General features: G+C 43.2%; 1 protein-coding gene across 1 annotated transcript in view; it reads right to left on the bottom strand.

Moving 5' to 3' along the window:
* Positions 1-10,535: 10,535 nt before the first annotated feature.
* The window catches only part of TTC13 (tetratricopeptide repeat domain 13), a gene marked incomplete in the record, with an annotated part of 1,979,199 nt that continues 1,962,322 nt past the window's right edge, over positions 10,536-27,412 (bottom strand). The window contains 1 exon segment of the mRNA XM_044063689.1: positions 10,536-11,411. Within this exon segment, the coding sequence (XP_043919624.1) occupies positions 11,309-11,411 (103 nt within the window).

Below are 27,412 nucleotides of genomic sequence, written 5' to 3' on the forward strand. Positions count from 1 at the left end.
CTGATGATATGTGCCATATAGTTCAGAGACCTTACCGAGAACGTCACTGAACTAAAAACTTGCTTCCCTAAGCGGTTCATCGAGCAGGACTCCTTGCTCGGTGGATGGACTGAGGGGCTCTCCTGAGCTAGCTCCCTCTTCGTGGCTGCCACCGTCAACATGGCATCTACGGTGGGACACTTGCTCCAGTGTGACCATTCTGAGGGGGGGCTTAGTATCCTGTCCGGGCATTTGTGTATTGGCTCCACTGTGTCCGGGTCCTTCCACGCCCTGGTGGTAATAAGGTCCACCAAGGGGTCGGCTGGAGGGGATACCCAAGAGGTAGACAGGCCTGCTTCGAATGCCTCCAGAAACATGGACTCATCGGAGGAAGACTTGGGGGCAGACCACCCACCTCTGATCCTCAGCATCTCCATGATGTCTCCAAAGGAGACATCCTCAGGGGGTGATCTTGGGGAGCCTTCCCCTTCATCCAAGTCCACATCCTCAGTTAAGGACTCAGGGGAGTCCACGTGCCTCCTCTTGCACTTATGCTTGCGGGGCACTTCCTCGGGGGGGCTGTCCGAGGAGGTCTCGCCAGCAACATCCTGTTCCAATGGAACTACCTGGGACATTGAAGCAGGCTGTCCCTTAGGCCGGGTGATGGAAGCCTGGCCCAGCAGAGAGAGAGTGCAGGGTGGAGCCGAGACAAGGGCCGGGGGTCTGGATGCTCTCGACAGAGCCCTCTCCACTACATCGAAGGCCGAGGGGGAACCACTCTCTCTGAGCTCCAAGAGTCGGCTCCCATTTGGATCCGATGAAGGGATCGGAACTGGCGCCGAGACCATCGGATCCGAAGGACCAGTGTGCTTTGACCTGGACGGAGCCGAAGGCACACTGAATCCTTTGGATCCGAAGCTTGGGCCACGGCTCCGAGAGGTCAGATCCGACAGACTCGAGGAGCAGGGTCGGATCCGAAGTACCAAGTACTGTCGGCGCCGACCCACCCCTGGCTCCGATGCTGCTCGGCTCCGAACGCTCCGAACCTGGGTAGCGGGTCGGAGAAGGAGCAATTGGAGCAAAAAATGGTGTTGAGCTCCCCCCCAAAGAGGGGGGAGGCAAGAGCACTCCCATCTGCAGCTGGGCCTGGATGAATCTTCGCATCATCCGGTCCAAGTCTGCATCAGACATGCTGAATGTTGATCTCAATGAGGCCACCGAGGCAGGCTTGGAATGCCGCCTCAATGACCTCGATGGAGATCGGGCCTCCTCCTCCTCGGGCCCTGGGGAGAAACAAGGAGATCGGAGCCGAGGAGGAGGAGACCTAGAAGCAGTGGAGGGAGAAGCCCGCTTAGCTGGCGGGGCAGAAGCGAAGGCCTCGGCCTGCCGCTTGTGGTGCTTCTCCTCCATTTCTCCTCCTAGCCTCCCTGTCCTCCGGCGCTTTATCGGGAGTTTGAATCACGGCCGAAGAAAGGGGGCAGGAGTGGCAACAACCACAGCCTGTGGTAGTGCCACGGGAGCAGCGGAGGCCGGAGCCGAGTCCGGGGGCAAAAGTCCCGCCAGGACCAGCTTCGACCTCCGCTCTTTCAGTGCCCTGGGGTTGAACGCTGCACAAATGGTACAGCCTGAGGTGAGGTGTTCAACCCCAAGGCACCGAACGCACCGAGTGTGGCCATCAGCCGGGGAGAGCTTATGGCCACACTCGGTACATTTAGAAAAAATGGCTTTTGGGGCCTCAGCCATACTTTAAAGAAAAAAGGGAATGCTACACAACACACAGGCCCCAAAAACACAACACACACACACACACACACACACACACACACACACACACTAACGACCAGCGAAGGGAGGGAAAAAACTAAGTAAAAAAATTTAATACTACAGGGAACCTAACTCTTACACACTTTTTTAAATTAAGGTAGAGAAATTTGACAGAAAAACAGACTTAACTGACAATTTTTTTGCTAGAGCTCAAAGAATCCAGCCATCCACATGCGCGGCAAACTAGATCTGAGGTCATGGAGGGTTGTCAGGGGATTACGGGTGAGGGGAGGAGCTAGGAGCTCAGATCCATTAGCTATGAAACAAGTTGCCGGCTCGGATCCGATATCGGATCCAAGACCCCCACAGGTTGCTGACAAATGAAGTCCCTACTTCAGATTATATGTTCTCTGATGCTGCGTGTAAATGCTTTTGTGACACTGGGTAAATCTTAAAAAAATGCCTTTTAAGCTATACACTGTATGAATATCTTTAGTGTGTGTGTGTGCGCAAATATATATCCATTTTACATATATATATATATACACACACACATACATATACACATACACAAACACCCTTAGTGTGTTGTGTGTGTATGTGTGTGTGTATGTATATATATATATATATATATATATATATATATATATATATATATATATATATATATATATATATATATATAGATATATACACATACACACACAGAGTATAAATTAATAATCCAGCTGAACCAGAGTACTCGTGAATCCCAACATTTTCTGTTTAACATATAAGCCAAATGTAATATATAAAGCCATTAACAGAGCTGCTAACAGGCATGTTGTATTGGTCTTGATGTACATATGCAAACTCTTTATGATGCTCATTTCTTTCTTTTCTCAGTTTGGTAGTCCCGTGTTTGCAGAAAATTTTATGTGTTGCAACTGTTTGGGGCTCAGTGATTTGAGCCCACGTTAGTATAACAATGTATGTAGTTTTTATTCCTCATCATACTCCCTGTTTATCTCTTGGCAGCTGCTTTGGTTTAATCAACTCCATCAAACTGACTAACTTACAGAATATAACTACTATAACCTCAAAGCTTTGTAACATTTTGAATTCTAATGTTATGAAACTTACTTTGAATTGTAATTATTGCATTATCAATGGTGTAGTGCTGCACTTGTATGAACCTGAGGTCAACGATGAAAAGGTATTCAGACCAGACCAATTACCCAGCTGTCAAATGCAGTACAATAAAATGTAGTAACTTTCAGCATTTAAAACACACAGTCACAAAGTGGTTAATGCCGCCACATATTTTGTAAAGTTGATTTTTAGATTTACACTTTATTATGTCTGTAGCATCACAATTTACACTGGGTACAGCTTCTTGCAGCTCTTTTATTCCCACGCATCGCCTGGGATATTTAACTTTATTGTTTCTTAGGTTATCATCCAATTTTCACAGACAGTGCCAATATTACATACTTACACAATTTGCTCATAAGACATACACCTAATGTTGCTTTTCAGCATTGATTCAGATTCTCTTTACTGTCTACTTCTCATGTGCTCATTTTGTATGCCACATGCTAATCCAACTCTGACTAAGAAGCCAGAGCTGCCCAAATGTACAAGCATGCCCCAATATTTTCTTGGATCCCCTGATTTCTGGCAAAAAATAAATGTTTACATACAGTATATACTTCTTTAGCTCTCAGTATGCCTGTAATTCATTTTTCAGTACCATCAGACTGTATCTTTCCTCTCATCTGCTTTCAAAGGAAATTTATAAAATACCTCAATGGCTTCCTCACCTGTGATAATGAGCAACCATGGTAAGCTGGATGTTCTGGGTTACCCTTGAGACCATTCACCTTGAAATGCTACTAAAAACTTTGAATCCAGGACTTCCAGCTCTCTAACAGGTTCCGCCTGCAATTTTGAAAATCACTGATTGCTGGGTGGTCACCATGAGGAGCCAACAACTTAAGAAACATTCTCAAACATAGAAAAGCTAGGTTTAGTGCATTAACTGGATTAAAACACATGTTGATGTAAAATGTGAATAACGGCCTACTCTAAAGTAATAAATTACATTGTGTGTGTGTGTGTGTGGGGGGGGGAGGGGGTAGTTGGTAAAATGCAAAAAAATAAATCTTAAAGTTTCTTTTTTCTTTTCATTTCACTTTGCCCTGTTGCATGTTAATCATCCATACCTCTATTGGCCAATCTGCCCATTCATTCCCCGTCACTGGGGTGAGTGCAGACTAAAAGGGATATCCTACAGGCCCATCCATCAGGTGTAGTTGTTTATTTTCCTATTTTTACCCTACTCTCCTCTTCAGGCATGGATAAATTACTTGTATGTAGCTGTGCAGTGGGTTAACTATGCTGGGTCATCCTTCACTTCTGTGAGGGCATATCCCAGCGATCAATGCCCCCCCTGCCATAAGGCACAGTAAAGTTGTCCTTCTCAGTTTCGACCAGGGAAGATCCCATCCATGCGTGTGCCCCCTGAGTCTGTACACCTTCTTTCCTCCACAACAAGGCAAGTGGGTTACCCCATTTATTCCTCTCTCCAGCCCAACAAACTTCTTCAGTGCCAAACCACTAACAGAATCCCAGTCGCCTGGGTTGTAATCATCCACTGAGCTGAGTCAAAAAGAACTTTAAGTGACCAAATCTAGTTCAGTTGCACTATTATCAGTGCCTCTACCACAGCATAGCAGAGCAAAGGGACTTGTGTTAAAATATGTGTGTGCGTTTTTCTTTTAAACAAAACAAAGACATCTGACATCATGGTAAATTGCCAAAGCAGGAAAATTAGAAGTTATGTACCTACCATAACATTCCTTTTACCAGCTCGAGGCAACCCTATATCCCATGATGCAAGGCGGAACTACCTCAGATCTCGTTTGGCAGCTAACTGACCCTGCTAAAGACTTATCCTAACATAATTAGGAACCATGATTCCTAAGTCCTCATAACAATTCTCCAGAGGAAGCAATCTAATAGGAACTCTCCAAGATCTGTCCAGGCCAGGGGAAGGAGGAGGGGACCAGAATTCCAAAGACATGCATCTGAGCATTTCTCCCCAGCCTCCGCTGAAAACAGGCTCTGTGGAACCTAGTCGGACATTCCGGGTCAAAAATGTTGTTAAAAAAAAAATAAAAATAAAAAAGAGAAAAGCCAGAGAAGACAACGGTACATAACTTCTAAATGTTAAGTTGTCAATCTCGCTTCTTCTTGCTGGATGGGACCGCGCTCCCTAGCACCTGTATCCCGGGTGGCTCAATGGAACAGACTCTTGAGAACTGTGGAACCAAACTGGCCCTATCTCTGGAGGCCAAATCCAACTTGTAATGAGACACGAAGTCTATCCTGAAAGGCTACAGAGGTGGATAGATTTGGCTTAGAAGGTAGTTGTTTGTAGTTAATGGTGGAAGTCAACCATCTAGATATGGTCACTTTAGAAACTGGAAGACCTAACCTGTTTTCTGCATAGGAGACAAACAATTGGTCTGATTTTCTAATTTGTTTAGTCCTATGCAAGTAATACCTGAGCTGACGATGAACATCCAAAAAATGCAGCTTCTGTTCAGCTCTGTCAGAATAATTAGGAAAGAAAACTGGTAGATCAATAGATTGATTAATATTGGCTTGAGATACAACCTTGGGAAGAAAGGAAGGGTTAGTTCCCTATCCTTATGAAAAACCAGATAAGGTGAACGAATACAGAGGGCCTGAATCTCAGAAACTCTTCTTGCAGAAGTAACAGCCAGTAAAAATATAGTTTTCCACATCAACAACTTCAAAGAACAGAGATAGAATTAGGGATGCTAACATTAAGTTTAGATCCCATTGCGGAGGAGGATGTTTGTTTGAGGAGAAAAACTCCTCTTAAAAAGGCTTTGCATAACCTATGAGACATGATGTTATTGTCATGCAAGCCAACATGATACTTGGAAATAGCAGCCAGTTGTACTTTGACTGTAAACAGAATGTACAGGAGCGGTGAAAGGATCAATATTTCTGGCGTTTGCCCAAATCGGCAAAACGCCACTTGCTAGCATAAACAGTTAAGAAGATACTAAAATGTCTCTGACAGAGTCAGAAATCATTGGTAGCCTGGCTAGGGAAGGAAGTGGAGCAACCAAGCAGTGAGGTTGAGAGAATGAATGGCCCGGTGCTGCTGACCTGACTGGTGGATCAAAGATCCGGAACTGGGTCCAGATGCCAGGGCTGCACCAGAAGATGATGATGTAGAGAACCAAATTTGTCGAGGCCAATATGGAGCAATGAGGATCAATTTGGCTCTCAAAGTGTGAAGTAATTAAGATTGCAACAAGGGTGCCCCATGAAAAATCTGATCCACTACAGCTTGATTGAGAGACCACTCGTGAGGCATCAGAATAGATCTGCTTAGCCTGTCCGCCAATAGGTTGGACCTGCGAAACCGCTGAGAAGAGATGGACCTGGTTCCACCCTGTTTGTTGATGTACCAGACCACAGACATGTTGTCCGTCTGTACTGCAATAGTCCCTGTGGGAAGAAAGTCGGCTTGCAACGTTAAAAGCACTGCTCTCATCTCCAGGACATTTATGTGCAGGTGGTATTCTATGGGACCATCCTGGATAATGCCCCCACCCGATCAGAGAGGCATCCGTGGTGACCCCTGATGAAGAAGAGGGAAGATATCCACCATCGTAGATGAGCCCTGCAAGACTGTGTCACTAAGATCTCGTGTCTCATGGGCAGATCGTGGTACGACCAAGGTGTGAATAACATCCACTGCAGGAGACGCATGTGGAAGCGAGCCAGTGGAAGAAGAACAATGGCTGCAGCCATTAGGCCTAGAACTTTCAAGACAAACCTGGCTTTGATCTTGTTGCTTTGTAACAGAAGCTGAACAAATTTCTGGATGTCCAGAATCCTTTGATCTGTTAGCCTGGCTAACATTTTGGCCTATAAAGGTGATAGATTGGCAAGGCAGCAGAGGATTTTCTAGACTCTTGCAAAGCTGTAGGGTGTAGTCTCTGGACCGAAGAAGCTGATGCTTGGAGGTGGCGGAGAGGAGCCAGTCGTCCAAATAAGGAAACACCTGGAATCCTCGGCGTCCCTCAGATGAGCTGTGACCACTGCCATGCATTTGGTGAACACTCTGGGGGCTGAAGTGAGGCCAAAGGGCAGTGCTCTGAATTGGTAATGACTGGCTCCCAGCCGGAGAAACCTTCTGGAGCATCTGTGAATCTTTATGTGATATCTTAAAGGTCTACAGAGCACATCCAGTTGTCCTTGCCCAGAAAGGGCAGAATGGATTGCAGCGTGACCATCCGAACTTTGCCTTTCTGACAGACTTGTTTAGTCTGCTTAGGTCTAGTATTGGTCTCCAATCTCCGTCCTTTGGGGACCAAAAGAATCTTGAGTAGAAGCGGATCCTACTTGGTCTGGCACTGTTTGGATGGCTCTTTTTCCAGGAGTTTTGAAACTTCCTGTCTTACCAAATCCCTTTGACCGGGTGAGATGTCTGGAAGGGATTGTAGAGGCACGGGAAACCGGATTTTGTAACCCTCGGATATGATCGACTGTACCCACTTCTCTTGTGATAGGGATTGCCAGGCTACTGGGTACAGCGAAATTCTTCCCGACTGCCTCCAAGGGTGGGCAGTCGGGCAACACTTCAGGGATGCTGAAAGGGCTTCTCAGGAAGAGCTTCCCTGCTGCCCTGGTTCTGAGGAGCCCCCTGCCTCTAGGCGGCGGCTATTATTGACCCCCTCTGCCTCTGGGGTAAACTGACCCACGTGTCCGTGTAGCTCCTCTTCCTTCTGACCCTTGGAATATGGTCTAGAAGGAGTGGAAAACTGGACTCCAACGGCAGAAAGAGTTTTACCGTCCTGCTCACATCTGGTCAAAGTATCCTTCACCTGAGGTCCGAACAAAGCCGAACCGGTGTTGGTGAAGGAAAATTACACAGCCGCATCCAGGCTTGGCGCCTAAGAGCAACACCTGTGCCTAGATATGAGCCGCATGGAGGAGTTAGATATAGAATTCAGGATAGCAAGCTGAGAGGCAATCTTTTCCTGAGCCCCAGCAGCAGAAGGATCCTGGACTACTTCTCCCAGTTCCTTGAGAATATCTCTGAAGTCTGGTGAAGTGACAAAGATAATTCAGAGCAAAGGTCGCTGAAGAAAACATCCGCTATCCATACCTGTCCATGGTCCTAGAATCCTTATTAGGAGGATGGACAGGTACTGAAGGATCCGCCAATTCCTTCTTAGTGGCCGCTACCACCATAGCATCCACAGAGACACCTTTGGACAGGAACTGTTTATCCGAAGGGGCGTGATGAACTTGGATGGTCTCCTGGGGACAGGTTCCATAGAATCTGGGAGCCACTACCTGCATGAGTGGGTCGAAAGGGAGACACCCAGGAGGTGGAGGGTCGGGATCCAAAGCCTCCAGGTATACCGACTCATCCTCGGAGGAGTCAATGGAGGGCCAATTCCCCTCTGTTTGAGGAGCTCAAGGATGTCTGAAAATGAGACATCCTCAGAGGGGACCCCTCCGACTCATCTAAGTCGGTATCAGATGTAGTAGACTCAGGGAGTCTGTGTGTTTCCTTCCGAGGGGTTCCCCTGCAGGGTCAGGAGAAACCTCAGAAGAGGAGGAAATTCCCAGTGGGGAAACCTGGGGCGATGGATCCCTGGGCCTGAGGAGGCTGGCAAGAGGCATCTGCAGGCACTGATGAGGGAGGAGCTAGAGGGATAGACCGTTGACCAGGCTCAGAGGCCAGGACACTCCTCATCACCTCAAAGGCTCCTCTCCCGGGAGACCTGAACATACCGCTCCAAGAGACAGGAATGGTCGGCTCCAAGGAGAGAAGGCTCGAGGGACAAGGGTCCGATGCCACTAGCCCCTCGGAGCCGACAGTGGAAACCCGGCGACGGATCCCTCCAAGGAAAGTCTCAAGGAGGAGATCGAAGTGACGGAGCCGAAGGATGTATCGGCTCCGCATCAAACAGTCGCTGTCCCAAGCTCCGGCTCCAAACTCTGGTGTGGAGTCGGAGGAGGAATCTCAAGAATCGGGCTATAGCAAGTCTGTTGAGACGGGCTATGGAGCATTTGGGCCAGTGCCTGAGACTTCAACAGCCTGCTTACCACCCTCTCCAAATCATGGTCAGACAGCCTGGAAGATCTCAAGATCGCTCCGATGGCTGTGAATACTTAGTATCGAGGGGACCGGGATCTCTTCTGGGTCGAGGCCGAAGTCCCTTGAACCCCAGATGGAGCCGAGGATACAGTAGTCAGGGTATCGGGCACCGAACCCACTACTCTAACAGAAGAGTATCGACTCCAGCCCGCCGATATCGGCTCGGGCGGCGGAGCCACCGGAGGAGGCTTGGACACTGTAGCCTGAGCCGGTGACTTAAGAGGTTTTCCTGCCCCAGACTTAGGAGGAGAACCTTCAGGTTTAAGTAAACCTCGGTGGATTAATTTGTTCCTCCTTTCCTGCAGGACTCTCTGGCTAAAAGCATGACACAACGCACAGGAGTCCTGCAGGTGCAAAAGAAGTGTGACCGCCTGTCAGGGACATTTTCTGACAGCACTGGTCACACTTCACCTTGCCTTCCTTAGACATCCTAAAAAGGATAGACACAAACAGTCCCCACAAACACACAACTTAATCCCTACACGGAAGGGAATAACTTGGGAACTAGGCCTGACTAAAACTTTAAACTGAAAACTGTTATAAAAGTTTAAAAGGAAGGGAATAGGGTGGGCTGTAAACTAAGTACAAGCTAATCTAACACTAAAGGGAAAAAATAAACCCCTAACTGAACTTTTTCTTCTTTAACAAGAAAAAACTTACCTCAGCTGGCAAAGGAGACCTCTTTCGCTAAGCGGCAAACGAGATCTGAGGTAGTTCCGCCTTGCATCATGGGATATAGGGTTGCCTCGAGCTGGTAAAAGGAGTTCTCGAGCTAGGATCGGCTCCGAACCCCATCCAGCAAGAATGAAGGCGAGATTGACAACTTAACATTTACTAGTTAATGCAACATGCTGAGGCATGAAGGCCTAACAGTATGCAAGACACACACAGACATATGCTTATTCATTACTTACAAGTACTGAACCCCTCCCAGTCAGATGTCTCACAGCTACTGACTACATGTACTCTTTAAATCACACTGCATCACATACGGCTTTATGCTAAGTTAGGGCAGCAATGTTGATTTTCCACTAATTTAATTCCACTTAGGTGCATACTCCATATTCACTAGGAGATGCTCCTGCAGCAGGAAATCGCACAGCCATTCTCTAAGGAAGGCAACTGATTACTTATCTACTGTAGCCCCAATAATCTGTCATCTGGTAACTACTCACCCATAATCCATGTAAAACTACATAAGCCTCATTTACTTCCACTGTAGGGGGTTGCTGTGGTCCTTCTCCAGTGAGCTGATATCTTCAATTCTTCCTTACCTGAAGCTGCAACACATTTGTTTCACAATAATAGTACTAAAAACAAAACTTTGGGTCTACAAAAAACAAAAGGCAACAGTAACAACTTCACCACTATGTGACCAACGATTTTTAAGTCTCACTGTTTCTGACTTCGAGTGCTGAAAAGTGTGTGTGCGTGTGCGTGTGTGCTTACACTGCGTTTGTTCCAGTGAAACGGGCCACTTTATAATGACACATTTTAAAATGTCTCATTTTCCACTATAGTAATACAACAGAAAATCAGAGCAACAATGTAATAACATTTGTGGTGGATGCATAAAAAACAAAATCAAAGCAACTTAAAACTTCAAGCTCTTTATTTTGCCAAAAATTACTCAATTCCATAGAAAACAATTTTCAAAATATGTATTCTATTGTTTTATGCACTCAGCCAACACATCCTTTAATGGTTTATACCCTGTCAGAAAATGAACTGATAAAAACAATTTGAGTCACATCTTTTTAAAGTGAAACAGTAAAGTGCAAATTTATGGATATACAGCATGGTCCATAAAAATGAAGGTAAGGATTACTGCTGGGGGCTCATATTTAAATATCAAGTTAAGTTCCGCTCCCAGTGACAAAACAGTTTCCAAGAAAACCTCTAGGGTTGCTCAGAAAATTCAAGATTAACTGATGAGTACCTGTTTCACATACCCCAATTCCAAAACATTGTTCAGTGCAAACTATAAAATTCAAGTAAATGCCTGTAGGACATTTTAAAGTTTAGAGGCTTGTTTCCAAAATGGAGAAAAAGCTGAAGAACTGTGTTGCCAGGTATGCAAATATTAAATGAAAACAGATGAAAAATTGCCATCTACTGGCATTAAAAATATATTTAAACCCATCACACAAAAGATACCTTGGAACCAATATCCAGCTTTCATCTTCAACGAGAAACCCAACCTAAAAGATATTTATTCAAGTATCAAACCAGTATCAAAAAGTATAAAAAGTAGGAGGTACATAACTTCTCCACAATTTTGCCCTTGTAAAAATAACTTAACACAGAAGAAAAAAATGATTAAGTTTATTTGCTTATTTGCATAAATATTGATAATCATAGTTTCCCTTAACAATGTGAAGGTGACTCTGTATTTAAGACCTCTATCATTGTTCTTAATGTTGGAAATGTTTCTGAAACCGCTGGGAGATCCTTGTAAGAAGCTTCAGCACTGAAAAAAAAAGAATACAGAATTACAAAATGACTAAAGACAACTTCAGTGATCTGTATATTTTAAAAATATGTAACAAAAGGCTGAAGATGGCATGGTTATTATCACTATGTGCTTCTGGTTAAAATTAAAATGTAGTGATTATTATAACATTTCAATTTTCTGAGTATCCTGACCAATGTGACCAATGAATCATGCTGATGGGATTTGGCATTCTACATTTAAAAACCTAAATACTGAGCAGCACCAGACAATGTGCACGTGCTGTATGTTCTGGCCAACAACGGTTGCTTTCTTTCTTTTGTATCTTGTTTCTGTTATCCAAATATATTGTGCATGCACATATTAAAGTACTATTGTATCTGGCTAAGCAATACAAGAAACTAATCAGACAAATGCAGTATGAAATGAACAAAATATAACTATTAGCAGACACACTAAGGGAAATGTCTAAATATGTAGTAGGTTGAATGATTAATCCAGAAGAGAGAGGGAGGGTGAGGATTCAAAGAAAACCAAAGTGAATCCAAGAAGAAAATCTTCACGTCTGGATCTCTACAAGAATTCAGAAGATCTCCTTGGTACATAATCAGAAAAAGCAATGAAAATTTCTATGGTGACCTGGCTAAATATTATCTAGTTGCAAGAAATATCACTGGTAGCAGCTTTTCAGGTTAACAAATTCAGTATAGTTGAATCATCCCATTAGTGTGTTATTGTGAAATCAGAATAAAAATAATACCCTCTTCTCACCAGAGTAATGTTTCTGTCATTTTAAATGTCACAACAAAATCTGCATATTTTACTTGTTCTGAAACACATTCGCTGTCTGCTTATTATAAGAGCTATTAGGTTATGCAATGTGATGTGTACAGTTGAGTAAACAGGTGCCTTGTCCTAGAAACTAAAAAGAACATTTTGAAACAATATAGAAGTACTGACATTTGTAGGTAGGACCAAATTCAGTTCAGAATGCCCACTAAAATTTCAAAAACTGTAACAGTTGCAAACAATCAGTTTAAAATAAAAGTGCAGACAAATTTAAACTGCACTTCATGTTGCTGTGACTTCAGTTATAAAATGAATATACATTTCTGTACAATTTTGTTCATTTAAATTTCATGGCATAAAAATTACATCAAAAGTGTTTGTTTTTTCATTAAAATTCAACAAGCAGCTCCTCGAGCACAATCTAAAGATCTTCTATAGATAATTATCTCAGTACCATTCCATAACCATTTCAGAACACTGTTAAACTAATTTGAAGACACCCTAATCTACATATAGTGAGCAAAAATACCCCCAAAACAATAAGTAATAATGATACTGCCCTATTGAAAATGTTCATCAGTAAAGAGGTTAAGGAAAACACAGTTGTGTACACTTACCATAAATGTGGATGTTCGAGTGTATTCACTGTTGCAGTCATTACATTTGGGTTATCTGCTGGCAGGTTGCCCTAAGTCGGCCTGATTAACAAAGTCTTGGGTCCTATGTCGGTTGCTGTCCCTTTTTCCATGATGTCAGGTTGTCAGGGATATAAAACATGCAGCCAACGCCATTACATCAGTTTTTCTTGCCCCAGATGTCAGGTGTCCCCCAAATGGGGAGCAAAAAAAAAAATATATATATATATATATATATATATATATATATATATATAAAATTAAAAACACAAAAAATATACCTCCAAACAAAAGCAAATACACCAAAATGGCTTTTAAGCATAGTAAAAGAAAGAGGTATAGTAAGAGAAAAACAGGGGGCTGCAGGAAGGGTAACCAAGACTGCAACAGTGAATACACTCGAACATCTACTTTTATGGTAAGTGTACACACAACTGTACTATGTTCTTCATGTTTCACTGTTGCAGTCATTACATTTGGATAGATTCCCAAAGCTATGGTTGGGAGGATGGATTTATACAATATTAGGACCAGCGATAAGGCCCTGCAGGACAGCCGTGGCAAAGCCAGCTCTGGTTTTAGAGAAGAAAGGTAAATTGTAATGTTTGGTGAACGTATGAACTGAGCTCCAGGTAGCAGCTTCTAGAAAGTCTCTGGTAGGAACACCTCTGAGAAAGGCTGTAGAAGTAGATGCAGCCCTGGTGGAATGAGATCTGATCCCCTGGGGGATAGTTTTACCATGGTGCATATAGCAGAAACGAATACAATGGCTTATCCATTTGGAAATAGTCTGCTTTGAAATAGCCTTTCCCTCTGCAGCAAATGCCACCAGTAGTTGTTCAGATTTTCTTAGAGATTTTGTCCTGTTTAAGTAAAATCTAAGTAGTCTGTGTACATCCAATGAATGCAGAATCCACTCCCCCTTGTTCTATGGATTGGCAAGAAAGGTGGCAAATTAATGGTCTGATTAAGAGCCACACTGGATACCACCTTAGGCATGAAGGATGGATTGGTCCTGAGAGACACCCTGTCCGCATGAAAAATAATGAAAGGCTCCACTGCCATAAGAGCCTGCAATTCAGAAATCCTTCTAGGTGAAGTGACTGCTAAAAGGAAAGTTGTTTTCCAGGAGATAAATTTTAAGTCTGCAGTAGCAGCTGGCTCGAAAGGAGGGAGAGTGAGTTTTTCCAATACAAAACTGAGGTCCCAGGCAGGGGTTGGAGCTCTCCTGGGTGGTCTTAAGTGTTTGGCCCCTCTGAGATACTGCTTTAGCAGAGGATGAGAGAAGAGGGGAGGTTCTGTGTTGTAATGAGCTGAAATAGCTGAGGCATGGATTTTTTATGGACGAAAAGGACAGGGCCTTGTGAAGCATCTCAGTTAAGTATTATAAAATCTGAGGAATATTGGGCACTGCTGTGCTTATTCCTTGTGATTAATGCCAGGCACATCTTTTCCATTTATCAGCATAAGATTTTCTAGTACTAGGCCTTCTCTCCTCCAAAATGACATCCATCACATGTTTGCTGAGGGATGCTAAGAGTGAATTTCAGGTGATTAGCCACGCTGCAAGATTCAAAGTTTGGAGCTGAGTGTGCAGAATTTGGTTGTTCTGCTGAGACAGTAAGTAAGGTGTCTGAGGCAGGTGCCATGGTGGAAGGTATGACACATTGCGCAGGAGTGGGTACCAGTGTTGGTGAGGCCAGTCTGGAGCAATCAGAATCATTTTCGGTTTGTCCTGTTTTACTTTCAGTAGAACTTTGGAGAGCAGAGGCAGAGGGGAAAAGCATAGACAGATAGGTTTTTCCAGCTGAATGACAGAGCATCCACTTTCCAGGCTTTTTTGTGAAGAGTTCTTGTGCAGAATTTGTCCAACTGATCATTCTGGGGTGAGGCAAAAAGATTTATGTCTGGACTCCCCCATTTGCGTGTCAACATGTTGAAAATCCGTGGTTCCAGTTTCCATTCGTGTGGGTCCATGAGATTTCTGCTTGGCTCGTCTGCCAGAGTATTCAGCTTTCCTGGCAGGAATTGAGCTTGTAGTTGTACTTGGTAGGTCAAGGCCGTGTTCCACAATGCTATGGCTAGTCTGCAAAGGGGGTAGGAATGTGTACCCCCTGCTTGTTTATGTACCATATAACTGTGGTGTTGTCTGTCTTTATCATTAATTGTCCTGGATGAAGGTAGTCCTTGAAGGCTGTCAGTGCATTCTGTACAGCTAGCATCTCTCTGATTGATATGATGGTGCATTTGATTTGGGCTCTGTTTGCCCTGAATGCACTTCCCTGCCAGATGAGCCCCCCCCAAGCATAGTCTGATGCATCTGTAGTTAGGGTTTGGGTGGCAGGGGGTGGAGTGAATGGCAGTCCCTTGTTTTGGTGGCAGGCCTCTGCCCACCATAGGAACTCTAGTTGTAGAAAAGGGATGATAGGAATCATTGTTTCCAGGCTGTGACAATGTTGCCTCCATAAACATTTTAAGTACCATTGAAGTTTCCTCATATGCAGTCTTGCATATGGAATTAGAAGAATGCAGGAGGCCATGAACCCCAAGGCTTGCAGAATTTGTCTTGCAGATAGCAGGGTTTTTGTGGCTACCTGTTTGAAGTAAGTTACCAATTGAATTTGCTTTTCTGGCGTAAGGTGAGCCATCTGGGCAGTTGTATTCAAGCTTGCACCCAGGAATGTAACTTTTGAGAGGGTACCAGATGTGATTTCTTTTCGTTTGTGGTGTACCCTAAACAAGTTAGAACTCTTTTTACAAATGTCAGATGTTTTAGAAGAATGTCCTTATTTTCTGCCTGAATTAGACAATCGTCCAGGTATGGATGTATTTGAATATTTCTTTGCCTGCAAAATGCAATTACTGGAGCCAGGCACTTTGTAAAGACCCTGGGTGCAGTAGATAAACCAAAGGTCAGTGCAGAGAACTGGTAAAGCAAGTAGCCTGTTTTGAAGCGGAGTTATCTTCTGCAAGATTCCCTGATTGGGATATGCAGGTAAGCCTCTTTTAAGTCTAGAGTTACCAACCAGGCATCTTTGCCTAGCATAGGAAGTAACTGTTGAAGAGTCAGCATCTTGAATTTTGGAATGTCCAGAAATGTGTTTAGAGTAGATACGTCCAGAATTGGACGGCACAATTTGTCTTTTCTGGGTACCAGGAAAAGTCTTGAATAGAAATCTTGTCCCTTTTCCTCTTCTGGTACTGGTTGAATAGCCCCCATGTTCATGAGGGACAGTACTTGTTTCTGGGCCTCTGCCCACTGATTTGGGGGAAGGCCTGGCTGTCCATTTGGAATTGGCAACATGTGGAAATGAAATCTGTATCTCTGGGATACTATATTTAAAACTCATTTGTCCTGGGTTATAAGTTGCCAGTTTCTTGCATGAAGTGCCAGTTTTCCCCCCAAAGGGGCGGCTAAAAGGTAAGTGCTTGGTAAGTGTAGAGGGAAGTCATTGAGACTGTTTACCATAGGGAGGTGCCTTGCTGTTTCCAGATTTGGAGGAGGAGGCACCCCATTGTTTTGTTCTAAAAGTCCCTTGTGACTGAAACCTGGAGCCTTTGGAATGTCTGGGTTTGACTTGAGTGGCTCTCGAAGGAACTGGAAAGGACCAGTTCTTAGAAGGTCAGTGCCTACTAAATCTTGGAGGTTGCACTTGAAAGAAATCTTTCACAGTTTGCATAGATTTAGCTTTATCTTGCATCTTTTTTAAAACGTCTTCAGCCTTATTACCAAAGAGATGGTCCTGTTGTAAAGGAGCATCCAACAATTTTACTTTAACATGATCAGGCAGAGTTTGCTCTTTGAGGCAAGCATGCCTTCTTAGCACAGACCCAGTTACAACAGTCCTGCAAGCAGCCTCCAGAGAATCAAAACCACATTGCAAAGTATGTTTTCCAACTTGTTCAGCTGAATGCAATAAATCCTGTAAATATTTATTTTCCACACAGTCAGAAATTAACATCATTTTCTGTTTAAGCAGTCCCATGTTATGCTGTTGATATTTAAGCATATGAAATTGACAGTTTAAAGCCCTGATTGCCAAGGTTGCAGAAGTGTAAACCTTCTTACTCCATCTATCCAGCACCCTGGAATCTCTATCAGAAGGGGTAGGATTTTAGCAGTAGAGGCCTTAATGCCCTTGGGACCCTGGGAAATGGTTTCAGGATCTGCAATAGGATTTTTGAAAAGGAATTTGTGGGAGTCAGGAACCCTGTAGTATCTGTCTGGCTTACAAGGAGCCGGAGACAGAGAATCAGGAGCCATACTAGATTCTGAAAAAACATCATCAACAATGTCTAGAACAGGAGGTACAGCCAAAGGCCTATGCTGAGGAAGAAGAAGAAAATCCCTAAGTCTCTTTTTAGATTCAGAGAAATCCTGACTTTCCCAGTGGAAATGTTCCCTTAAGGTATGTAAAGTTTCCCCAAAAGAAAAATCCTCAGGGGAAGAAGCAGAAGGAATGGAATCTTCTGCATCAGAATCCTCATAAGTAGGTATAGACAAATCCTGTTCATTAGAAGAGTCAGAAGAAATAGAATCCTGTTCAGAAGATTCATAATCAATGCCTTGCCTAGGCCTCTTAGAAGGAGGGGGTTGGCTATCCCTGATCAGAGTAATTAAATCTTCAGACATTTTGATCATTTGTTTTTTTAGGCATAGGGGCCTGCACATGTGGCCCAGGCGTCAGTTTTTTAGACATAGATTTAGATTTTGGCCTTAGTTTTGAAGATGGCGTCGGTCTAATATACAAATCTTTAGGCCTGAAAACACCCTCAGAAGCCGGTGCTTGCACAGCAGCTCCGGACCCATCTAAGGTACAGACATCCGCGGGTTCCATAATTGAATCATCTTGTGGCATACCGGACTCCGAATGGGTCTGAGTTGAGGCCTGCGAATCAGAAGTAGCGGGTTATCAGGGGCAGCGAAAGTGCCTCACTGAGTACCGGCGAACTGGCGACTGGCTTAGGAGAAGCGCCATCGTCAATTTTGGACCTTGACGGCCTGTCTCTGTCTTTTTCTTTGCGTTTTTTAGGTATTCCGGTAGTCAGATTGCTAACCGATGACTTTTCTGGATAATTAAATCATGAGCCAAAGTATTTAGAAGCAAAAATATACCGACGTTTAATAGTGTGTTGATTAAATTTATCACAAAACTGACAGCAAGGTACGTTGTGGTCAGGGCCTAGGCAAGGAATACAGTACAAATGAAAATCCTTATGAAGTATTTGCTTCCCACAAGTAATGCAATTATTAACTTTTACTGACATCAGTAAGGAGCAAGAAAAAGCTTCCCAACGGGGTATTTAGCTTTTAGTTGAAGACTTCAGTTCTGAAACTCGAAAACAAAAATTTCAGGAGTCGGCCAACCGGCACTTGTGAACTGCTTCTGCTTTGGGCACCGCGTGGCAGGAAAGACTGATGTAATTGCGCTGACTGCATGTTTTATAACCCTGACGACCTGACGTCAAGGAAGAAGGGACAGCAACCGACGCAGGACCCAAGACTGTTAATCAGGCCGACCGAGGGGAACCTGCCAGCAGATGACCCAAATGTAATGACTGCAACAGTGAAACACGAAGAACATCTGTTTCACTACCAGGTGCTGGGTCACAGTTTTGCTTTCCATAAATCTGTAATGTACAAAATGCCAGAGACAAGTACTAAGTCCATAGAATAAGAGAGTTACATGTCATACGTGTGTGTGTGTTTGAGAGAGGCAAGGACCAACTCTAGCCTTAATGAATGAGACAGTATGTAATACCTTCCACCCTAGATGAGAACTTCTTACACTATGCAGCAAGTTTGGAGATCTGAGGGCTTCCAGTTGTCTTCAATCACCTCTAAAATTCCATATGGGATGGGCAGCAGAGGCACAGGATCTAAATCAACACAGCATTAGGCAGAGACAATTGCCACTGAAAGAGTTGAGGAATGTTTTTGATCTTGTACTGTGACAGTTTCATACATGGTCAGATATCTGCCATACTGAAAACACACATTCTTCTGTCATTATGCAGTAATCAGAATGAGCTGAAGCTGTGCATCAGAGGAAATGTGGTAAAGGCATAAATTAATATCTCTTGTCAAGGGAGACAGAATGTAACCACCAACTCTCAATTTTCCCAGTTGAATGCAGCAGAACATAGGTAGGACAAATTATGGAAAGCTTGACTTCATGGGCAGCACACTTCTGAAAGAACCTGACCAAACAGGGCTCCCTTACATTTAGCTTGTTTCAGAAAGGGCTGGTGCCATGACTGGTAGAATCCATCAGCATATTCACTTACCTCAGGACATGAACGGCTTCGGAATGTTGCTCTAGTATAAAGCCTCTGCCAGAGTGACACTCTGCAAAGAGGAAATATGTGCTTGATATATTGGCTGTACACTTAGCATACCATAATCTGGCTGTGTGACAACAGCAGGAGAGGTTTTAAATCCAACTCCCTTTTTCAGAAATTTTAGGGCTAGGAACACTGCTTGAATCCTTGAGGTCCCACTCATGGAGTTCATGAATTCAGAACAAGATTTGGGCAGTGTTCTTAGCCATAACATTTCTGAAAAATGTAGATGGGCCTAAAACCTCTCTTGCTCAAGATGTTAAACCAAGGTCCCGTCTGCATGAGTTGGTGATAGCTCAGGTAGATGTACAAGATCCCATGGCACCTACTGAAAAGAGTAGGGGCCCTTTATTTATATAGAAAAAAATAAATCTTATTTACAACATATTTACAATTTTTTACAAATGTACAAATGTATAGATAGATGAATATATTCATATAAATTCATAATTTTCTTTACAATCATACTACATTTTCATCTCTATTAGACCCCCACTCCTTTTTCCATAACCACTATCTGATTTTACTTAATACTGTTGCTAAAATCCATTTACCGTTAAACATAATTTAATTTCATAATTCATCTACTCTTTCATTCCATATAACCCATAAACATAAAATAACTTTTATATATTTTAACATACTATTTACTTCTATTCTTAAAATATTCACATTTAATCATAACCATGCTTATTTTATCAACTTCTTTTATACTTTTGAAGAACCCTTCTTTACATATTTTCCCTATAACTTTTTTACATTTCAAAAACACATTTCCCATCGTTGTTTCTTCTTGACAGTATAAACATATCCTAATCCCTTTTCTTTTTATATGGCCTTTCACTGGCACTTTATCTATTACCAGTCTCTACAAAAATCTTGACATTCTACTTTCTGATGATACCATTTGCTTCTTAGTATTACAGCTTTATTTTTTTTTTCATCTGTTACAGTTCCCAAGATTTTATATAGTAATGTTTATCATTACATTCTTAAACCATACTTTTTATCTTCTTCTATATAATCATATTTTATTTTCCACAAAAATATTTTTTCTTGGTAATATTTTATTTTTTCATGTTTTGAACATTTCATTTATCCACATTAACACTTTGTACAAATTTAATGAAGCAGCATATACCACTGGGTTAATTAACCCTAAATCTCCTACCTCTTGATTTACATACAAAACTCCTCTTTTTACTGGGTTTAATCTAGAACCCCATATAAATGAAAAAAAAAATATCTGCAATAATTCCTTTTGAAATACTGTTAGCAACATAAATACACTTGCTAAGTATGCTATTTTCCTATCAGTACTGAATTTATCAAATAAGCCTTTTTTTGAAATGATAATTTATATGTTCTTCAGAAAGACAAGTTTGTTTTATTTCTTCTGTTTTTCCCATTGAATTCCACTTACATCTTTATTCTCAAATGTTATACCTAACACAGAAATTTCATTCACTGTAAAATATATGTCCCCCTAAACATTTACTTCTGTCGTCATTTAAAGCCAACCCTATCACTTCTAGAAATGCATTTGTGCAAAGTATTACTTATTTTACCAAACTTTTGTTGTTTGCAATTGTTATGTCAATGTCATCTGCATATGTTAACAAAACTGGAAGTCTTAACCCTTCAGGTGTTATATATCCCACCGCCTTCGTTTTGTGATGTATTTCACATACTATCACATTCATAACTAATGCTAAAAGTACACAACTCACAGGACATCCCTGTCTTGCACCTCTATTCATATGTACCTCTTGGCTTAACCAGCCATTTACAAGTATTTTTACTCTATTATTACTATATGCTTTCATACATAATGTCATAACTTTCTCACTGATATTATATGCTTTCATTACTACCCATAAGATTAAATGTCCAATTGGAAAGCAGCAGAGTATTATGATTTTGGATTTCTTTAAGTATGACATGATTAAGCTGACTCTTAATCATCAAATTAGGAAACATTGGCCAATGTAGAGCATCTTAATAAGGTTAGAAGATTAAACTACTCCATAAGTGAATACGTTCCCAGAATTATTCAAATGAACAAAACTTCCAGCCTTGATTAGCACACCCACCCTTAACTGTCTCAGAACCTTTATGGCCACTTTACATTGAATTCACTACCAGAAGCTGGCATACTACCCACCATCTTCCAAAAACATCCATTTCTTTGTACGGGTAGAAACAACACAAAACTTTCCCACTTCTATCTATCGCTAGTGCAAAGATTTTTTGAATAACAGTGACATCATTTATTCCCCATATATTTATAGCTTTACATCCACCCATAACCATCTTTTTCTCAATCCAGCCACTTTACAACTGAGGACACCACCAGAGAGTTGATTTTTCCCATCATGTCACTATTCATATTTTCTACTACTTATTTTCTATGCAACCATCTATGAACTTATCCTTCTGTTTTTTTTTTTTTTTTTGGTCTCATATTAACTACTAACTCTCCACAATGTTAATCATTTTTAGCCCTTTTTTAAGCCAAATACACAGCTTAATCCCATAACCTCCTCAGCACTCACCTTCAACCTAATGAACACCCCAGTGTAGGTAACGAAGTACATTATATTGAATTTAATCTCGTGAAAGAAATACCAATTAACAAGACTGTCCCTTTTTTATTTATATTTGTAATCATTTTTTTCCTTAATGTTTGACAAAAAGTTTAATCATCTGTCCCTAGAACAAAGCCACGTGGCCAGGATACCACCAGTATGGACGATACACGGACAGACTTTTTGTATAAATATGTACCATAATTCTCTTAATTTTTTTTTTTTTTTTTTTAGTCCTGACATCAATAAGTCTATAAAAAAGTTTAAGTATTGGTTAGTAAAACATCACTATCTTTAGCCCTTAGCCAAATTAGAGCAGAATTACCAGCTCGCAACCCACCAACTACCCATTCGATACTATTCATGACAAAACACATAGATATGGGGACCCCACAATTCCCCCAAGTCCCCTCCACTACTTTACTAAATTAAAAACGGAGCCCAAGGAAATCTTCTTCCTTAGCTTCTCTAAGCTACTGGTGATCATCATTATGTTTTTAAAAAAAAAAACCTTTCGAACTATCCACACAAGAACACAAACAACTAAATTAAATCAACTCCATTCCTCCGATCTATAATAAGGTCATAAGGAACAGTCTGGGTTTCCCTGTGGGCAACCCTTACATATGACTGCATATAAAAAAAATGTATTTCTTATAGCCCAATATAGTGACTAATCCTACCATCTAAAACCAAGAACTGTTTTCTATTTTTATTTTTCTCCTGTTACAGTCAAATTTAGACATTACTTAAGTATAAATAATCAGACCATTTCCCACCGGGTTCTTAATATCCCATAATAATCTGCAAGCTCTCTACCATGGTAAATGGCCATGAGAAGTTTGAACAAACAAGTGAAACGTTTATACCCCACAATCCCTCTAACTCTCCCCAAAAGTTTAATAACTTAAGATTTTAATTTGTAACCATATAAAAATCCAGACCCATAACTTTTAGTTATGTACTTACCATAACTTCGGATGGATGGGATCCATCTCGCCTACATTCATGACAGATGGGTCCGGAGCCGACTTGGCAACTAATACACTAGCACGAAGTCTCTCATTGGCTGGGCTACTCCCTATCCCAGGATGCACTACACCTGCTTCCCCAGATCTTGTTTGTTCGCTTTCATACATCCATGCAAACACAGAAAAACTAGTAGTCACAATAACCAACTAAAGTTCTTCAAGAAAGAACGCCAAGAAAAGAGGGACTACAGCTCCTCTAAATCCAAATGGAAGGGGAAGGAGGGTAGTTTTAGATGAATCCCATACATCCGAAGTTATGGTAAGTACATAACTAAAAGATGTAATGGGATCCTATCTACATTCATGACAGATGGGACAGCGTCCTAGCACCTACATCCCGGTGGCTCATTGGAAAACACTCCTGAGAACTGTGGAACCAAAGGAAGCTCTGCCTCGAGAAACCACATCCAATTTGTAATGAGAAATGAAAGTGTGCGGAGAAGTCCAGGTTGCTGCAGCACAAATATCATCTATTGATAACTTGGAGTGAAAAGCTACGAAGTAGCCATTGCCCTGGTAGAATGAGCCTTGACTGGAAAGGGAGGTCTTTGTTAGCCTGTGAATAAATAAAAATGATACAATCTTTAATCCATTTAGATATGGAGGTTTTGTTACTGGTTGACCCAATTTGTTTGCAAAGGAAACGAACAATTGATTAGATTTGAGCAGCGTTTGGGTTCTATTCAAATAAAATGCAGTTGTCTATGTCCAATTGATGCAAAGTATATTCTGCGTTATTAGAGAATTCTGGGGAAAGACAGGGAGTTCTATAGTTTGTTGCATACAGAAAGAGGAGGCCACTTTTGGTATAAATGCAGGGTTTAATTTCAATGAAACTCTATGCTTGTGAAAAATCAAATAGGGAGGATCAGAACAAAGAGCTTGAAGTTCTGAAACTCGCCTGGCAGACGTTATGGCTACTAAAAGGCCGTTTTCCAAGACAGAAATTTTAGATCACAGGTAGCAGCTGGTTCGAAAGGACGGGCAGTTAGGGCAGCAAGAACCATATTCAAATCCCACGGGGGGACAGGATGAGATAAATGAGGCCTCAGGAGCCAAGCCCCTTTAAGGAAAGCCTTACAAAGTTTGTGAGACATCAATGAAGGTTCAAATGAAGCATGAAAATTAGAAATGGCCGCTAGCTGAACCTTAATGGTAGAAACTGAAGAGCCCGACTGAAAAAGGGAGGCCAGAAAATTCAGAACCTCCGATACTGGTGCAGTGAGAGGATCTATACCATGTTCTTGAGCCCAGAAAGCAAACCTTTTCCATTTACTGGAATAAAGTTTGATGGTGGAAGGTTTATGAGAAGAAGACAGTATGTGGACCACGTCCGAGGAAAGAGCATTGTCTCGGACTAAGGATGGAAGTGGAGTAACCATGCTGCCAACTTCAGGGACCTGAGAGACGGGTGAAGCCGTCCTGACTGATGAGTCAACAGGTCTGGCACCGGATCCAGAAACCATGGACCTTCTATCGCATGCCTCTGTAGGAAAGGAAACCAAACTTGACGAGGCCAATGCGGGGCAATCAAAATCATCTCGCTCTCCATGTAAATGGCCTTCTGTATCACCCTGAAGACCGGGGCCAAATGTGAGTCCTGGGAGTCTGTCCCTGAGAAGGAACAGTGTGAAGAACTCTCTGCATTCCGCATTGTGAGGGCTGGCAAACAGGTCGCAGCAAGGATGACCCCATCTGTCGAAGATTTTGCTATACCCTGGTTGAGGGACCATTCGTGGGTATTGTAAAGAATGGTCCTGCTTAATCTGTCCAATCACATTGGACTTCCCCCATCAAGCGGTTGGTAGCTACCCCAGTGCCAAAGTCTCATGGCTTCTCTGCATAGTGGGTAAGACCTGGTTCCACCTTGCTTGTTTATGTACCATACCACCGACATGTTGTCGGATAGGATAGGCCCTGTGGGAGAGCGTGATGGAGAGCTTGAGTACCAATAGAACCGCTCTCATCTCCAGGACATTGATATGCAAATCTGGATCTGCCACGTGCCTTGGACCGACCTGTCCAGGTAATGACCCCCACCCTACCTGGGAGGCGTCCGTAGTCACAGTGGCAACAGGACGTTGTGGTATAAACTGGTCGAGATTTGATTGGAGAAGCCACCAATGCAGATCTCGGCAACTTTCCGTGATTATGATTAAGTGGTTCAAGGGAAGTTCCTGATAAGACCATTGAACCGACAGTAGCCATTGTAAAATTCGTGATATGAAGCCTGGCCAAGGGAACCAAAAGTATGGTGCCATCGAGCCCAACAGTTGTAGGATCCGATGGGGGGCTCTTTGTAGGGAGACAGGATTTGACTTGACCTTGTAACACCTGAATTCTTGCTGCCGGTAAAAAGGCGCGCATTCTTTTGTGTCTAAGTCTGCCTATGAAAGTAATACGCTGAGATGGCTGTAGTACAGATTTTTGCAAATTGAACGTGATCCCCAAGAAACGCCCAAAGTGAACGTGGCTCTGAGCTTGGAGTAGTAGATGCTCGGAGGTGGCAGTAAGGAGCCAGTCGTCTAGATAAGGAAACACCTGGAATCCCAGACTTCTCAGGTGAGCAGTTACCACTGCCAGACACTTGGTGAACACCCTGGGGCTGTGGTGAGACCAAAGGGCAGTGTTCGAATTGAAAACTTGACTGACTCGAAGCGAGGCGGCGTAAATGTCTCCTGGACTCTTGAGCTATGGGAATGTGATAGTAAGCGTCCGGAGATCTATGGAGCACATCCATGCATCTTTTCCAGCAAAGGAAGAATAGATTGAAGAGTGACCATTCGAATTTGGACTTCTTTACAAATGATTCAATGAACTGAGGTCCAAAATGGGCCTGAAGTCCCCTGTCTTTTGGTACCAAAAATAATTTTGAGTAAGTTCCTGATCCGATCTGGTCGATGGGGACAGGCTGGATGGCTCTTTTTCTAGCAGCTTTGAAACCTCTAATGCTGCTTGATCCCGCTGACTGGGTGGTACGTCCGGGATTTCCCTTAAAGAAAGGGGGTTTGTTGAAGGATGATATAACCAGCACCCACTGATCGCTTGTTATGGATTCCCCGACTGGCTCGGAGTTGCACAGTCGGGCAACAACTCAGGAACGCTGGTTGTATGAAGAACCACGAAAGGAATCGTGGTCTCCAGAGTGGGCCTCTGCCACCTCTGGAAATCCCCCTGCCTCTGGAGGGGAATCACTGGGTGGAGTAGGGAAAGACTTCTGAGATTTTTAAACCACATTTTCCCTCCTCTCCCAGCCTTGGGGTAAGGCCTAGAAGGGCAGTCAAAGTCTTGCCCTCCTGCTCGCACCTAGTTAGTGTGTCCTTCACCTTGGGTCCAAACAAAGATGACCCATCAAAGGCGAAGGAAGACTTGAAAGCCTCCGTGAGCGAACACAAGCGTAACCAGGCTTGTCTCCTGAGGGCAACGCCTGTTCTATGAGATGAGCCTCATGGACGAGTTAACAATAGAAAAAGGGTAGTCATCTGTCGCCAACAGTCGGGCCAGCGCCTCAGGTAGATTACCGACAAGAGAGTCATTTAGCTCTTTGAGAAGATCCCTTTGGAGCCTCAATGACATAAGTAGTTCAGCGACCGTAAGGTAAAGGCCGCTGAGGACAGGGTATTCCTATCCATACTCCTAGAATCCTTATTAGGAGGATGAATAGAAAGCCTCTGCCACGTCCTGCTGTGTGGCAGAAGCCACCACCAAAGCATCTACAGGCACACCCTTTGTGAGAAACTCCTTCTGGGGCTGACAAAATTTATTGGGCCTCAGGCACCGGTTCCACAGAATCAGGGTGTTCCCACACCCTTCGAGAAACCAAATCAAGGAGTTCATCGGCGGAGACACCCAGGAGGCGGAAGGCTGGGCCCCAAAGGCCTTGAGGAAGACTGACTCCTCAGCTGAAGGGGTTTTGGCTTGCCAGTCACCTCTCTGTCTCAGAATCTCCAAGATATCTGAGAAGGAGATATCATCTGAAGATGATTTGGGGACCCTTCTGCGTCATCGAGGTCAGTATCCGATGTAATAGACTCATCTTGGGAGTCTACGTGTTTCCTCTTACACAATTTCTTCCGTGGGGGTTCGAAGCAGTTTCGACGGACCACCGGGGTATCCTCAGGTCCTGGGGGCTGCAACACAACAGAGGCACCAGTCTCCAAATCTAGGGACGGTGAGGTAGAATCTTGTTGAACCGGCAAAGGCATGGCCCTCATGGCCTCAAAGGCCAGACCTCCAGAATCCAAGGAGGTCACTGATCTAGAGGCCACGATGGCACTGGGAATTCCAGCAGCCGATGCTCGAGAGGAAGACTAGGCACCGGGCACCCAATCCCAAAGTATTCCCTCGGCCCGGCTGAAGAGGTCGCAGTACCAAACCCTGAACCGGAGGACAGGGTAGGAAGCACAGTCGAGGAGGCTTGTAAGGTGTCTCTGCTCCATTGCTCCACCACCACCGGCTCCAACGGCTCGAAGAGGTTGGAGGAGGAATCAAATGTGTTGAGGATCGGCTCGAAGCAAACTGTGCCGGAGCCGAGACCATTTTAGTAAACACTGGAGATTGGAATAGCCTCTGTAAAACCCTATCCAGGTCCGAATCTGACAGTCTCGAGGATTTAGAGGAGGTAGACACTCGAG

This window comes from Protopterus annectens, chromosome 1.part0, assembly GCF_019279795.1.
Source record: "Protopterus annectens isolate FY-2018-M chromosome 1.part0, PAN1.0, whole genome shotgun sequence".
Taxonomy (NCBI): Eukaryota; Metazoa; Chordata; order Ceratodontiformes; family Protopteridae; genus Protopterus; species Protopterus annectens.